Genomic DNA, 17,168 nt, shown 5'->3' on the forward strand with positions numbered 1-17,168 from the left:
GGATCTCTGGCGATGCGGCTCTTTCTGTCCTCCCCACCCCCAAGCTACTCCACTCCCACCACCTGGGCTCTAGGCCCCCTCCGGCCCCAAAGGGACTAGGAGCCACATTTCCCCTCCGGCATCTTCAGTTTCTCCCCGGCTTGGCCTTCCCATTGTTTAGGGCAGTGTTTCCCAACCTTCTCTCATGATGAGAATCACCTGGTGGAGTTGTTAAAACAGATTCCTGAATCCCAACTAAGAAGTGCTAGACTAGAATTTTTGGGAACATATAGGTAAAATTGTATACTTAACTAGTGCTCTAACACAGATGTTATATACAGAGCACTAAGTTAGGTATGCAGTTTTACCTATATGTTCCCAAAAATCCTAGTTTAGCACTTCTTAGTTGGGATTCAGGAATCTGTGTTTTAACAACTCCACCAGGTGATTCTCATCATGAGAGAAGGTTGGGAAACACTGGTTTAGGGAACAGAATCAATGAGGCTAATGGCTAACACTTTCTGGGCTATGGGGAGGGAGGAGCAGCTGTGTTGTTGTTTTTTTGTGTGTTTTTTTGTTTTGTTTTGTTTTAATATATATTTTATTTATTTTTTTACAGAGAGAAAGGGAGAGGGATAGAGAGCTAAAAACATCGATGAGAGAGAAACATCGACCATCTGCCTCTTGCACACCCCCCCACTGGTGATGTGCCCACAACCAAGGTACATGCCCTTGACTGGAATTGAACCTGGGACCTTTCAGTCTGCAGGCCGACGCTCTATCCACTGAGCCAAACCTGTTTCGGCAGGACCAGCTGTTTTACTATGAATCCTATCCTGGGAGAAAGACCTTTGAAAATATTTGAAACATGCTCTCAGAACAGGTGTGGCTCTGGGTGAAAAAGCTCTCAGATGGTAATGTGTTTGTTCTCATATGGAGCATCAGAACCGAACCAAACCATCCTGTGTTTCCTAGGGCTTTTGTTAATGGGATACAGAATCATCATGGTTCAGCTACTCATGCCCTATTGCTGCGAGAAGACAGAATCCTTGGGCCCTTGATGGTTGGTGCTCTTGCATTAAAGCCATGTGAAGAGTGAGTGACTCAGAGAGAGGTGTACCATTATCTACACCAAACCTTCATCTCACCGATGAGATGGTTGCTAGAAATCACTGACGGAAGCACACCTCTGGTTTGTGTCACAAAGACAATAGCATTTAACTAAAGTTAAGGATGATCTCATCTTTACAGCTCTAAGAGACACACAAGCCCTAATTGGTTTGGCTCAGTGGATGGAGCGTCGGCCTGCAGACTCAAGGGTCCCAGGTTCAATTCCCGTCAGGGGCATGTACCTTGGTTGTGGGCAAATCCCCGGTGGGGGTGGCGTGGGGTGTGTGTGCAGGAGGCAGCTGATCGATGTTTCTAGCTCTCTATCCCTCTCCCTTCCTTTCTGTAAAAAAATCAATAAAATATATTTTCTTAAAAAAAGAGATGCACAAGCAATCTTGATATATTCATCTATAGCAGTGACTTTCAACCTTTTTCATCTCATGGCACATGTAAACTAAATACTAAAATTATGCAGCATACCACAAAGTATATGTCTTGCTTATCTGACCAAAAAGAAATAGGTATAATTTTGATTCACTCCTATTGTTGTGTTGGCTGTTGTCACTTTTTTTTTTATTTTTTTATTTGACAGTCTAAGTCTAAGAGAAAAGAGGTCGGTGCCTCCAAATAAATAGTCAGGTGTTGCATGTTTTAAAAATTCTTGCAGCACACCAATGGCCTGCCATGGCACACCAGCTGGAGACCGCTGATCTGTACATATCAATAGAAGGTGGATGTGACTTGCTCAAACTGAGGCCACTGCAAGAAGTTAACTAAGTTTGATGCATGTGGTAGTCTGATTCCAGTGTGGAGAGAAAGTCCACTTCAGGTTCGCATGTCTGATACAACAGCTGGGAGATTCATCTGGAAAAAATAAAAATGGCCCTTGAAGGCAGCTTCTTGCTGACTAAACTCAGGGGTCCTCTGCTGGACTACATCACTCAGAACTCAGTTCTTGGACCTTCCCCCATGGGAAGGACAACCATGGCCTCTGAGCCTGAGTGCTGATGGGAACCCTTAAGACCGCTTTTGGTCTCTAAAAATTCCTTCCCTGCCGAAACCGGTTTGGGTCAGTGGTAGAGCGTCCATCTGCGGACTGAAAGGTCCCGGGTTCAATTCCAGTCAAGGGCATGTACCTTGGTTGCGGGCACATCCCCGGTAGGGGGTGTGCAAAGGGCAGATGGTTGATGTTTCTCTCTCATCAACGTTTCTATCTCTCTATCTCTCTCCCTTCCTCTCTGTAAAAAATCAGTAAAATATATTTTTAAAATAAATAAATAAAAATTCCCTCCCTTTTCCTTTTCTCACTTAAAAACAACTGCATCTGTCTATTATATATATTAAAAAACACACAAAAACACGTAACCCTAACCCCCCTTCCTTACACACGCACATAAGCACTCTCTTCCTGGTAATGAGGAAAGACTGTTTTCTTTTTCTTTTTTTGATCATAAAAGGATGATGAGGTAAGTGATCTGATAACGGAAGCAGGGGAAATGTGATGAGCTAATGGGATTTTTTTTTCCATCTTTAATGAGAACGCCCTGAAACACATTCTGTGAGACTATGGTGAGCCACCTGATTGATGCAGCAAGGCTAAAGTTAAAATGGATTCTGTCATGCTGTGGTCTGAAAAAGGCAGGAGCCAACAACATCACCACAGAAGAGCCACTTAGTGAAGTCGTAAGGAGATGGAAATTGATTTTCTCCTGCCTGAGAAGTCTATCAGGACAGCCGGGTGGGGTGGGCTGGGAGGAGGGGAGAGACCGTGCAGGCGCTAAAGCGCTGAACTCAGCAACTAGCCCAGAAGAGCCTCGGGTCTGTGCTGGGAGCATGCAGTGTGCACAGGTCCCTCCACTGTGCGTGAGGCAGCAGTCCAAAGTCTTGGCTGTTAACAGAGTGTGGTTACAATGGCCTGCCCCACAACACAGTTTGTAACCTTGCTGAGTTTTATGTAACCAAAGTTTTAGAAATTCCCACATAAAATTGGATTTCTCTTCATTCCAACCATTTAGAGCAGGATGTTTTTTAAAGTGGGTGTTTTTGAAGTCATGTACGCAGAATATAAGAAAAGAGACATACTGATTTTAGAAGGCAAGAAGAATTTAATTGCAGAAGAAAGGGCATTCTTTTAAATGCAATAACAGTTTAGATAGCATTTTTAAACGAGAGGCCTATATTTATAAAATATTTCAGGTACCCAAAGAGCACAGGTAAGGACCTCCGCCCACTTAAGAAGCACAACGTGAATAGTGTGAACTGGAGTCCTCAGGGACCCAGTCTCTCCCTCCAACATCACTACTATTGTCACATGAATGTTTCTTACTTGCCAGCATGTTTCTTATTTCCCAAAGCTGGATTGCTTTTTTGACTACATTAGAAAAGCAATCCAACTTTGCTTTCCTAGTGTAGTCAACTCATAGTTGGACCAAGTAGGGGCAGTGAGGATCCACTGGGTGACAGGCCTCAAAAACCCTGCACAGAACTCATGTATTTGGGATCCACTGCACTTAGATGGTGGTGGTGGTGGAGGTGGTGATGGTGGTGGTGGTGGCGGCGGCAGCGGAGGCGGCAGTGAGGTCCCTCTGTCACATGCAGTAAGCAAAGCGCCCTTCAGTGTTTGGGCAGGAACTAAAGTCAGTCAGTGCCTTTCCTGCATCTCCAAAGATTGCTATTTGCCTAACTCTTTACAGTGACAAGTCCTTTCTAACCACATCTTCAGTCCTTTCACGAGAGCCCCTCTCCCAGGACTCAGAGTTCCTAGGAGTTTGTTTGTCTGGCTTCCCAGCCTGTGACTCCCCGGTTTCCTAGGAGGGCCCACGAGGTCCAGAGGGACTGGGGACTTCTCCAGGTCACACAGCAGGCTGTGGCACCGGCAGGATCGCCGCCAAAGCGCCCTGCACCGGCTTCCTGGCCCCCAACACCCAGATCCCCACCAGGTTCTCCGTGCAGAAGCAGCCAGGGTTGTGGTCTAGAAAAAGGTTTTGTTGCTTATTACGCATTCTACCCTTTCCAGCAAAATGTGGAGTGTCAATGAAAAAACAGGAAATGTTCTACGCCAGCAGAAATGAAAGAAGAGAAAACGCCCGGGAGCGTGGAACGTTTCTGTTTGCTCCCCAGCCTCCCCTTTAGAAAACGCTGGCAAAGCTGGGAGCCTCCCGGGGCTGGCGGGCCCCCCACGCCGAAGCGGGCTCGGCCTTGGCCGGGCGGGAGGGCGCCGGGGGGTCGGGCAGCGCCCACCACGGCGTCCGAGCCGCCCCACCTGCAGCCGCGCTCCCGAGCTGCCCGCCACGCCGCGAGGGCGGGGCAGGGGGCGGGCCTGGCGCTGATTGGCTGCGGAGCCGCTGCGCGCAGGGGGCGGGGCGGGGCGGATCCGGGCGCTGATTGGCTGCGCGCAAGGGAGCGGGGCGCGCGAATTTGGCGGGACCGGAGCTGCTGTCTGGGCCCTGGTTCCCCGGGACCTACGGGCATTCCTGCAGCGTTTGCGCCCCGCGCTGGCCACTGCGTCCCTGCGCTGATCGGCCAGGTCGCTGCAGACCCTGAGGCCTGGAGGAACCCCCCGCCAGTCCCCCACTTTCGGCCTGCACACTCGGGAAAGTGACCTTCAAGAGCAGCTCCGGAAGAAAGAGGTCGGTCTGACCACGGGCTCCGCTTCTGAGCCCGCACGTCGTGGTCACCGCAGCCAGGGGAACGGTGGGAGAGTCTTTAAGTGACTTAAAGACTCCTGATAAATTAAGAGGCGGGTCGTCATCTATTATACCCCTGCTAATGCAAAGTGATGCAAATACCTCACCTCTTATCTGTCAAGTAGGTGTTAGAGAGTGGGAATGTTTGAGCACTACTGAGGCCACGGACTATGCCCCAGATAGAGTTGTCAGTGCTGACACGGGCCCAGGCCTTGAGATACCCCTTCCCAGCATGTAGGCCTTCTTTCATAGATCACTGTCAGCTTTCTGAAGAACAGATGACCCTGTGCATAACATGGTCCTCAATGGCATGATCTTGACGTTGCTTAGGAAAAACTGTTTTATCTTGGGTTACTTGTTTTGCAAAAACAGGATGTGGTTAATGGGCTTAAAAGCGGTCCTACACAAAGGCTCACGGCTGCTCTCCGGACTCCCTGCAGGGAGAATGACAGAGCAGTCACCCGGCTAGCCAGCCGGATAATAAAGGCTCCCTAAATTTTAATTTGGTCTGGGCTCCAGTGGTCGTTCGCTCGCCTTCGCTCCACAACAGTAGGTAGATCATTTTCATTTAATTGGTGAAGAAATGGGAATTTGAGAGATTAATTGACTTACATGACTTGCCTGAGGCCACACACCTAGAGAGCAAAGTATTCGGGCAGCAGACCTTGGGTTCTATCCTCTGGATTGCAGGGACTCTTATTTTCAGAGCTACAGGATCCCCTATAGAGAGAACATGGTGAAAGCTATGGACACTCCAACCACCCCACCCCTGGCCACGCCCCTGCCCCAAGTTTACACACAGGTTAAGTGTTCGTACCATCTTAAAGGGCTCATTGATTCTCTGCCTTGCACATGGCCTTTCGGTTCCTACCTCTGGGGAATGCGTTGAAGACCAAATGTAATGGGAAACAATGCTATAGAAGTGACATTATTCTATTAATATGTGCTCCTGAGGGTATGGCAAGGATATGTTGAGGGACACCCAGGTCACCTCTGCTTTTGGAATGCCTTTAATAGCCTTGTTGGATGAATTCCTGCAGTGTTTCCCAAACTTTTGACGTATGTGTACCCCTTCTATAATTTTCGTAACGCTGAGTACCCCTCGTACTCATGAGAACCTAGAATTAGGCGCAGCTAAGCACGGTGCAGTGCATATCCCCACCAAACGTACCCCCACCAAACTCTTCCCGTACCTCTGGGGGTATGCGTACCACACTTTGGGAAACACTGGGCAACTCAAATGCCCATAGACACTGGGCAGGCATTGGGCAAGCAAAGGAGTGAGGCAATAGGCACTGTGACTGTGGCTAAGGACCTTTGCTCTTCAAACGGGGTAGCCGGTTAGCTCTGACTGTGGTCCTGTGGGAATTAGCGCCCTGGTGTGCTGTAGCTTCTCATTTTCCAAGAGAAGGCTGGAATTCCAATGTTGATATGGAATAGCCTTTCTTTCCCCCTGTCCTGTACTACCCACATTGTCATGTAGATATAGGTATTTTACATATGGATCAACACTCACTAACAATTAATTCTAAGTTTAACTCATTTGTTTGTTCATTATATTTTGCTTTCTTGTTTTTTGGGGTTTTTTTTGTTGTTGTTGTTTTTTTCATGTGGCTAGAATATATGCTCTATTCAGTTTTTTTCAGAATGATTCTCTGGCCTGGTTGATATATTTTGAGTACTCTGTATTCGGAAGATGCCTTTGTTTTTCTTTCAGATTTGAATGCTGGCTGTATTGTAATGGAATTCATAGTTCAAATTAATACTTTTTAAAGAAGTATTTAGTCTCATTCTTTAAAGATTAAGTTGAAGGGGAGTGGGTGTTCCACTGACTGCGGCCCCTCCCCTAGCCAGTATCCTACCCTGTTCGGGGGTAGGGCCAGCCCACCACTACCTATGGCCCCTCCCCCTGCTGGGCCTGCCCCCATCAGCCTTTACCTTAATTGAGCACATCTGTCTTTTTGCATCTATGATAACATACCCTTGAAGTGATTGGGTAACTTGTAACTTCTCTTTTTCTGGACCTCCTGGGGCACAACCAAATGTGCTGGGCGCCAGGACAGATACCACAAACTCCTTCGTTATCATGTTAATTGTTCCTGCACCCACATAAGTATGTGTCTATCATTTTATTTTTTATCCAATCCCAGGGGGTTCCCTGCTTTGCTTTCTCCTGCCTCTCTAATCTATCACCAATGGATTTCATGTCACCCACCTATGTCCCTTCCTTTGATTGCAATCCTATATAATAAAGAGGTAATATGCAATTGATCCTCACACGTAATGCAAGATGGCTGCCCTGCTCAGCTCCCTTCTCCCCCCCCCCCCCATACCTAATCAGCCTGTCCCACCCCAATTGAGGGTGGGGTGGCTAGCCAACCCTCCACCCCTCCACTGTCCCTCACCCAGGCCGGCCATGCGCCCACATGTTCCTGGAGCTGGGGGTACCCTAGGCAGGCTGCAGGCACTGCATTGGTCAGAGGCAAAGGTCCTGGCTATCCCTGGCCTAGAGACTCCAGAAAACCTCAGCAGTGACCAAAGACCAAGACCAAGAGGAAAGGTCCCCGCCAGGACTTATGGCTCAAAGTGCCAGGAGGAGGCAGAGCATCTTGAACCTGCAACCCTGGCGTCTGCACACCAAGCCTTGGGGCACACCACACTGGTGGCCCCTGTGGGTGAAAGGGGGAGAGCAGGGTGCGGAGCTGGGAGGGACCTAGAGTCTCCGGGAGCAGCCCGCCTGCTGAGGTTGCTGTGACCCGTGTGCTCAGGCCTGGTCAATGCCCCTGGTCTGAGCTGCCGCTTGCCTTCCAGGTGCGGCTAGCCCTGAGCCGGCTGGCCTTGCGCTCAGAGAAGCAGCTGTCCCTGGGCTCAGTTAAATAAGAGAAATCAAAGAGCCGAGAGTAAATATCCTCCCAGCCCCTTCCTACGCCCCTGGGTCAGGAGGGGTGGGGATGGGGGAACGAAAAACAGCTGCTGCTTTGCTGCTTTGTATTTTGTAATGAAAAGATGCCTGCTATGCAGAGAGGAGAGCTGACTCGTTTCCAGCAACACATGGTGTGTTCCCTGCCCCAGCCCCGAAGCCTGACAGCACCTAGCGAAGGTGAGTCCGCACAGCCATGCTGGCCTGGCTCCTGGCACGTTGGGAGTGGGAGCAAGTTTGAGCTGCATGGATTAAAAAAAACAAAACAAAAAACGGTAATGATTGAAAAGCACCTCTTTATACTCAACTGGCACGATAAAACGCAGGATATAGCATCTGATTTTGTCTTCTGTGTTGATTTTGAGGCAGAGCGCAAATAAGTTCCTGAGAAAAGCAGATAAAAAAACAAAGGGAAATAGAGGATTCTGCCATCCACAGCACTGAACGTTGTTTTTTGGTTTGGTTTGGTTTTTCTTCTTCTGTTCTTCAAGTCAGTATATGCCATTTAACCACTTTGGCGTTAGGTAATGAGCTCATGCTTCCTCTATTAAGAGCAAGCAGCAGTTCCTTTCCTGTGAGTCACATCCAGTTAATCCACTCAAATGGAGCATACTGAGTGGAGAGAATGGTGTCATTACACTGTATAAAGAACTTGGCATTAGGATGCTATTTGGCTGAAGATCTTATTTATTTTGCAATTTTAGAGAATGTAGACAAATCAGGCATTGAAAATGAATGTGCATGCTTAAGTGCATGACTTTATTTTCATCCATAACGACCAAACGACCAGTCACCGGGAGGTGCGTTAATGGGTCCTGAGGTGTGGCGGGTCTGGATGAGGCTACGTGGCTGGCGTGGGCCAGGGCTGGGGGACCTGAGGCCGTGCCCCCGCTGGGACATGATACTGTGTCCCCCACCTGGCGGGGCTTGACCTGGGTAGGGCCAGCCGGGTCTTAGTGTTACCCAGTGGGGTTGGGCCCGGACGGACACTTCTATTATAGAGAAAGGGCAAATAGCAGTATTAAAATATTTCCTCCAGTTAATTCTCTTTTAATGTGCATAAATTAATGTGCATAAATATGTGCAGGCCATAGTGTATAAATACAGATGTAACCTGCCATTTCTCTGGAGCATTATCTCAATTCGTTGAGGTTCTGCATCTCAGCATGTCAACAGTTTGGCTCAAATAAACTCATAAAAATTCTTTACAGCGCCAAAACCGGTTTGGCTCAGTGGTGGAGCGTCGGTCTGCGGACTGAGGGGTCCCAGGTTCGATTCGGGTCAGGGGCATGTATGTTGGCTGCAGGCACATCCCTGGTAGGGCTTGTGCAAGAGGCAGCTGGTCGATGTTTCTCTCTCATCGACGTTTCTAGCTCTCTATCCTTCTCCCTTCCTCTCTATAAAAAATCAATAAAAAATAAAAATTAAAAAAATATAAAAAAATTTACAGGTTTCAATGTTGTTGTTTTTTGTTTTGTTTTTTTATGCTAACAAAAGGAAAGGGAAAGGCAAAAGCTGGGACATATTCACAGGATAGTCCTTTAGGCTCTGTTGATTAGAGTTTGCTGACCACTGGGCTAGGGTGTGGAGCCACCACACTGATTGGGTAGTCCTATGGTTTTAAGGGTGGAGATTTTAGGGGAGGTCCCAGAGGAAGATCTCAGTAGAATATTCACCAGTTTTCCAGGTATGTCCTTTCAGGGTTGTGCTCTCCAGATTGGTCAGTGCCAGAGCAGCTGGTCCTGAGGTCAGCCGTGGGGTCACTTGTCTGGTTTTACTGCTTTTTGGAGCTGAAATACAACTGAGGCCTAAACGTTATCTCTAGGTAGGAGAGGTCACCCTGGGAACGAGGGTCTACCTTACCATGTTCCTGCCGCGGCACCTGGGGCTTTGCACCCTGGCGACCTTCTGTACTTGTCCCCACAGTCCTTGCTCATGTCTAACTGCCTGCCACAAAGGGACAAACCACTTCAAATAATCCAGTTTTCTATTAGGATCACTGTCAATCCTTTTGGACAACTGCAAAGTTTTGCTTTTTTTATTTCACTGATCCCTATTACCCACTTAGATTGGAGAGGTTTTTTTTTAGTTTGTTTTTTTTAACCTCCGGATTCTCAAAGTCCTTCAGCTTGCTCATGCTAATTTGACCTTTAAGGTGTCAGTGAAGCTGGACTGAACTCCTACCTCTTCTAAGTGGGAATTCTGGTCCCTCCCAGTATCTCTGGAAGTACGCAGACTTTTTTTTTTTTCTTCCACTTACTCAAGTCAGTTTCCCTATTTCTTCCTTGCATTTAAACTGTTAAGTGTGAAAGCCAGGGTTCTTTTTGTATCTTGTCAACCCCTCTGGACATTACCCTAACCCCTTTAGTGTCCTAAATGCCACAGACCCAAGCCTGTGTGTAGCAGATTTGAAGGTTGATGGTAAGAAAGCTGAGCAACTACCTTACAGCTGAGTATCAGACATGTTTTTTAAAGGTCTGGGCCATTCCTTGCTACTAGGGAATTTTCACACAGCTGCCATTGTTTTACTGATTTTCTGGATAGTTCCTTTTCTATTTAACTCAGCACTCTCATCACCTCATTCCTATCCTTAAAAAAAAAAAAAATTGATGAATTGAGTGATTAAATTTTTGAATTGGGGTGTTAAAAATAATCATTCGTTAAAATATACATGTATGTATTATGTTGATTTCAGAGAGGAAGAGAGATACAGAAACATCAATGATGAGAGAGAACCATTGACCTGGCACTGATCCGCAACAGAGGCATGTGCCCTGATCGGGAATTGAACTGTGACCTCTTGGTTCATAGGTCGATGCTCAACCACCACACCATACCAACTGGGCACAAATAATCATTCTGTTTGAAGTGGTTAACCAATTCTTGAAAAATATAAATTTTAAAAAGTCTTTAAAATTCCGGTTTTGAAATTGGGAGTTCTATTCTTAAAATTTGTTGTTCTCTCCACAGTGAATAAGCTCTTATAGTGATTTTACATTTAATACAATATTGTATGTATTATATCAAAAATTTACTGTTCTGTATAAGCTGTCACCTTGATGTAATGATGTTGAATCCTATTTTCTACTGATACAGCTATTGGTAGGTAGTATGACAAATACCTATCAGGGTCCCAACTGGAAACAAGGACACAAGCCAATTAAGATAAATCCAAGATATTTATTTACAAAGAGGCTGCAGGAGAGGGAGCCACAAGAATTAATGCAGTAACCAGCTGGTAGAAGTGTTCCTAAGGCAGATAAGGGGTGAGAGCTGTTATCAGCCATCCAGTGAGAGAGGAAGCCATATTGAGTAGAACCTTTGGGTAAAGGATACAGCCCAATTTCACAGGGAGGGGGTCTGGGGAAGAAATACCTTGATCTCTGTTCAGATTTCTGTTTTTCTGCTAGAGTTCCTCACTGGCAAAAGCCAACAGGAATCCAGACAGAAGGGGAACTCACAGACACGTACAGGCCTGCCTTTCAGCAGCGTGTGGATGTGGAGGGGCAAAATGATAAAAGCATGTGCTGTTTATTTTCATCAGTATTCCTTTCAGTATTGACACGTTGTTAATGAGGACTCTGGTTGTGGTGACAGAAACTCGATTCCATTTAAACAACAAAAAAGCAAAAACTGGAGGAACAGTAGTAGGGGAGGAGCTGATTTTAAGGAAATAAATGCTATTTATTGGGGTACACACTCATCTTTGCATGTTGCTTTTTTTTGTAACCAAGTGGGGGCTCGGTCTCCAGCAGCACTGGGGTGCAATCTTTAGAGCAGTATTGTACCGTTGTAACTAGCTAGTTATGAATATTAATAGGAAGGAAGCAAACAGAAGGCCAGGCATTGTAAGCATGGTCATTTATCTGGGCAGCTTTACCAGGAAGTTGTAAGCCTCATACTCTCCAGGGAACTACCAGTCCATTCCCTGCAAATCACTGGAGTAAGGGGGCCAACAAGTGGAAGATGGATGCATGCACAGTGAAGTTGGGATGTTGCAAAGGTGCCTGCTATCCGTCTAACCTGGGAACAAGGATAACTGGCTAGGGCAGTGGTCGGCAAACTGTGGCTTGGGAGCCACATGCGGCTCTCAGGCCCCTTGAGTGTGACTCTTCCACAAAATACCATGGCCTCGATGAGTCTATTTGGAAGAAGTGGCGTTAGAAGAAGTTTAAAAAACTTGGCTCTCAAAAAGTCTCTCTTGCTGCTTATGCTCCTGCTCTTCACTTGCTCTGTGACCTGTGCTAGCCCACCATGTGGCCCTAGAAGCAGTTGCTTGGCTCATGCCATGCGGACCTCACATGCAACAGACTGCAGCTGTTAACAGCTAACCTAGCCAGATGCTGGACTGGATTGGACCTTACTATGGTCCAGAAACACTGGGCAATGGCTTTGATTCTACCTCTGCTGAAGATAAAAATGGGACATTTTCCATGGCATGCTGGAGAGAGATGGGACCTTGAAGGGGAACTCCCTTAATGTTACCTCAGCAATGAAGTAACTCATCCTCCCATGGGGACCTTAGGAAGTTCTTATTCCTGCGCATCCCAAGAGCTCCATTTCCACCAGCAACAGGTGGGGACAGATAGCACCTCACCAATAACAGTATCATCAGACAAGAGATGAGGCTCATCTTCCAACTCCGTAGAGAAAAGTATTGGAGATCTTTACTAAGAGATGTAAACGAAGTGTTGCATAAATTAGATGGGGAGACTGATCTGGAAAATGTTAATTCTTACCAAATTAATTTATAAGCATGATGCTATCCTAACCAAAATCTCACTTGAAATTTTTGGAAATATGAAAAATCTTAACTCATCAGGAATTTGTAGGCATACCAAGATTTAAAAAAAAAAAAAGGAATTATCAAAGGCAACTTGCTTAATTATTAAAATGTATTATCAAGTGATTAAAATAAATATTAATACAATTAATATGTAATTAAAAGTGTTATGTTGTTGGAAGAATGGCAAATTAATTGGACAAAATAGATGTGTGGAGATAGATGCATAAGTAAAGAACCAAAAACTACGGATGGGAATGAATTAACCAATAAGTGGTGTTGGGAAAATTATATGGGGGAGGGAATCATACTAGATCCTTAAGTCACATTTTATACTCAAATAACTTCCAAATGAATTAAAGAGAAATATAAAGAAGCATAAAATTTAATGAGATGAATATTTAATCTTGGAATGCAAAGGACTTTTTAAGCATAAAAAAGGAGGCTTGACAACATACAAATGTACAACTGAAATGTCAAAAATATTACATGCAAAATTAAAAGACAACTAGCAAAGTAGGGAAATATTGATGTACTATTACTATATTGTAAAAAATATTTAATGTATGTTTACTAAATTATGTTTGACTAAATGTTACTCATCTGAAATCATCAGGGAAAAACAAAGCCAATAATTTTAGATATATATAATAAAAGGTAATACTAATACCTTATTGAAAATAACATGGTTTTGATTGTCCGTTCATAATTTAGTATAGTTTTATTTTCATTATACTTATAGAAGTTAAAATACACAGAAATAGGCTCATGTATTTTTTCATTTCTAGAAAATTAAGTTCCTTATGATCAAAAGTGGTTATTCTATTTTATATTCTTCAACACAGATTCTCTTAGAATAGCTTAACTCAAATTACTTAGGTTTCTCTGTTCAATACATTACCTGTAGTTACTGATATTACTTAAAAAAAACAAAACAAAAACTTGCAAAAATAATGTCATTCCCCTGATATGGAAAATAAACCAACATAGAATGAACTTAATAAAGAATTGATTTAACTCTGCTCAAGAGATAGAACTGAAAATGTTTTTTTTCTAAATACTTTGCTTTAAATACCAATTTTTAAAATCTGGTGAGAAAATATGAATAGTGGCAAAAAAATATAAATGGGTGCATTCAATGAGAATTTTTATTTCAATTATCCACAAAACAATATTATAATACTTTATAAAAATATGAAGTTTTAGGCTACCATTATTTATTTTAAAAAGTGTTTGTGCTATAAGGTTGTTTTTCCAACTTTTTTCTGAGGGGGGGAAGGGGTTAAGGGTTAAGTTCCACAGTAAGATACTGAAGGTGAAAAGGTGTTGGGAGAAAAATCTTCAAATGTACAAAGCTGTTTATTTTTCTTGGCAAGTTAAAAATCCATAACCATTTAAACTGAATACACAGTGAGTTAGTGTTATTTCCTTACTATACAAATGATATTATAAGGAACAGCTCCATTTAGTCAAAACCAAATGAATACCATCATCTTTTCCTGGCTTATTTTTCTGAACAGAATTAGTACATAAACATAAAATTTTATTACCCTATTTTAAATGCTAGAAAAATTATACCATAGTTCACATGAGCCCTTTAAAAATCTGATGTCACAGGTTGCTGACATTAAGAGTAAAGGTGACTTGATGGCAGTCTTCACAGGAAGATCCTCTTGGAAGAGGGATTCAATGCTAAGCAGGTTACGTAAACATAAGAAACCACCACAATTTTTAGTACCAGAACTATTGTCAACTTGCATGAAGGTCATCTGTCACATTTTAAAATGGTTTTAAATTTCCACATAGATATCATGGCACAGAATGTTCAATGTAATGATCAGGTAAGTGATGGTAGTTAAAAACTATATCTCTAAAATAGGGGGACCCACTATATTGTTTTATTTAGTGTGACTATAAAAGAGTATTTTTAAAACATAAATACCAGACATTTATTTTGTCAGATTCAGTTCCTTTGCTAGATCCTTAGGCCAATAATGTTGTTATTCAAATTCATATTTTGGAATTTCTGAGTTAGTTATAAAAATCAGTCTTATTTTGTATATTTCACTTCTGTATTTTAAATGAGCAAAAACTGTCCCCCTTCTCACCACTGTTATTCTAAATAAGTTTTCCACTTTAAATCAACTAAATTATAAAAGGGGTAAAATTCATCACCATTAAGTATATTTTAAAAGTGAATATAGATTCAAACACGAATTTGAAAACTGAAGTTTTAAAAATGTTTTGCATAAAAATTGTATCACTGGAATTAGTGGGAAGCCTTAACTTGTTATTTTGAGGCTATAACAGTCATTTAGTGTTTATGGTTAGATGAGTCTTTCAGTCATATCTTACAACTCTTAATATCTCAAAAAATAGATGAGAAGCTTTGAGTGCCAGCAAAGCCATTCTGTCATTCCATAAATCAACATTAAACATAACATTCCATCTCTCTATCTGTAAAACTTTCACATTTTTCTTTTCTCATATTTCTTTTAAATACAATTCTTCTGTTAGTCTATATGCAACAAGGGCAAAAGTGCATTCAAGTCCCTGATCTAGTGATATTTTTACATTTGTGGCACCCATCACACCATAAGTACATACTTAGTAATATCTCATAATACCTATTTAAATTCTGGGATTTATTTTTTTCATGCTATTCTAAAGATTGGATATCTTAGATTGGATAGTACAATTTCATTAAATATTGCCTTTAAAAAATCAATGCAAACTTATAAAAGATTAACTTACTTTGTAATTACATTCATTATTCCAAACTGAGCTTTTCAGAAAATGATTTAAAGTGAAAAAGTTCTACTTTCCAGTCCCACAAGTTTGAATTTTAACTGATGCACTATACTTTCAAATCCCACTGCTGTCGCCTAACACTTAGCCAAGATTTAGATGTTGCTTATATTCCTTTTTGTTTCTAAAAAACCTTGCTCATTTCCATGCAAGGGAGGCATATATTAAAACTGCATATTAAATTCAACTTACAAAAAAAGTTTGAGAATAATGTGAGCAAATTTAAAAAATGGAATGGAATCATTTGGTCCCAATAAGTTCCTTGATTTTTAGATCTTATGGCATAACTGTTCATATCTCCCACGTTTTATCTATGATGATAAATTTCTCTTAAAAATTCTGAATGTGGGGAATAAAAGAAAGGAAGCGACTTATTTTGCTTTTCATTGCCATGCTATCACTCACACTGTCATCAATATCTTAGCTATATTTTCTTTGGACCCTGAAGTTGAAGAATTCATCACTGGTACTTCAGAGTTTAACATTTGGAACACAAAAAAGTGGTTTTGTGCAACCATATCTGGAATTCCAGTTTACCGTTAAAAACATGCGGAGTGAAGAAGGTTTTCTTCTTTTGATTCCTGTATGTTAGGAAGTCTATGTAAGTTTTTTACATTCTGGCAGGTTTGTGCATATAAAATAGGCTAGTTGGATTATAAATTTTCTCCTGGCTGGTACTGTGGCTCGGTTGCAGTGAAGTAGTCCTCCAAGAAGGACTGAATATATTCAAATGTTGGCCTTTCATCAGGGTCCTTCTTCCAACAAAGTTTCATTAAATCGTGTAGAGATTCTGGACAGCCCTGAGGGCAAGGCATCCTATATCCTCGTTCCACCTGTTCCAGCACTTCACGGTTTACCATACCTAGCACACAAGATTCAAACATTAAAAACCGATGAAGCCTTAGAAGCATGAACAGACTGTTGAACCTCAGAGGGAAGGCAGGGGAGGTGGTGTGAAGAGATCAACCAATGAACTTGTATGCATATACGCATAACCCATGGACACAGACAATGGAATGGTGAGGGCCTGGGGGTTGAGGGGAGGACAGAAGCAGGCTGGAATAAGTTAATGGGGAGGGGGGGGGGGGGAAGGAGGACCTATGTAATACTTTCAACAATAAAGATTTTTTTTTTAAATAAAAAGATAACCAATGATTTATATGCATAATCTATGGACGCAGTGTGGTAGGGCTAGAAAGGGTCAATGGGGGAAAGAAAGGGACATCTCTAATACTTTCAACAATAAAGATAAATTAGAAAAGAAAAAGCTCTGGCCGGTTTTGCTCATTGAATAGTGTCGGCCTGCAGCCTGAAGGGTCCTGGGTTTCATTCCAGTCAAGAACACATGCCAAGATTTTAGGCTTGATCCCCAGTAGGGGGTGTGCAAGAGGCAGCCAATCGATGATTCTCTCTCATCATTAATGTTTCTATCTCTCCCTTCCTCTCTGAAATCAATAAAAATATATTTTTAAAAAATGGCGCCAACCACCACTAACATATAACGAATCTATAGTGGAATCATTTCATAATATATATGTAGATCAAACCATTATGCTGTATGTCTTAAATTTATATAGTGATGTATGTCAGTCATTTCTCAATAAAACTGGGGGCAGGGGTAGGGGGGTGAATAAAATAAATCCCCTAGCCACAAACTGATTCAAAGTATAGTAAGTTTACTTAGTGAAATTATTATTTTAACAAAGAAATAAATTAGTTTTTTTCATTCCACAGTAAACCTTACTTTCAATACTAAAGCCTTCAAAAGGCAATCCCAATTGATTAATGAAAATTCAGGGTGGTACTTTGAGGTTCTGATATTAATAGTTATTAATTACCAAATGTGGGCTAATAAGGAACAGTGAGCAGTAGGGTAGTGTTT

General features: G+C 42.8%; 1 protein-coding gene across 1 annotated transcript in view; it reads right to left on the reverse strand.

The window, feature by feature from the left end:
* Positions 1–13,608: 13,608 nt before the first annotated feature.
* YES1 (YES proto-oncogene 1, Src family tyrosine kinase) overlaps positions 13,609–17,168 on the reverse strand; it is a 49,977-nt gene continuing 46,417 nt past the window's right edge. The window contains exon 12 of the mRNA XM_084888113.1: positions 13,609–16,148. Within this exon, the coding sequence (XP_084744239.1) occupies positions 15,940–16,148 (209 nt within the window). The 3' untranslated portion in view covers positions 13,609–15,939. The remainder of the gene's footprint in view (positions 16,149–17,168) is intronic.

This window comes from Pipistrellus hanaki (genome assembly GCF_964339955.1).
Source record: "Pipistrellus hanaki genome assembly, chromosome: 6".
NCBI classification, from domain to species: Eukaryota; Metazoa; Chordata; class Mammalia; order Chiroptera; family Vespertilionidae; genus Pipistrellus; species Pipistrellus hanaki.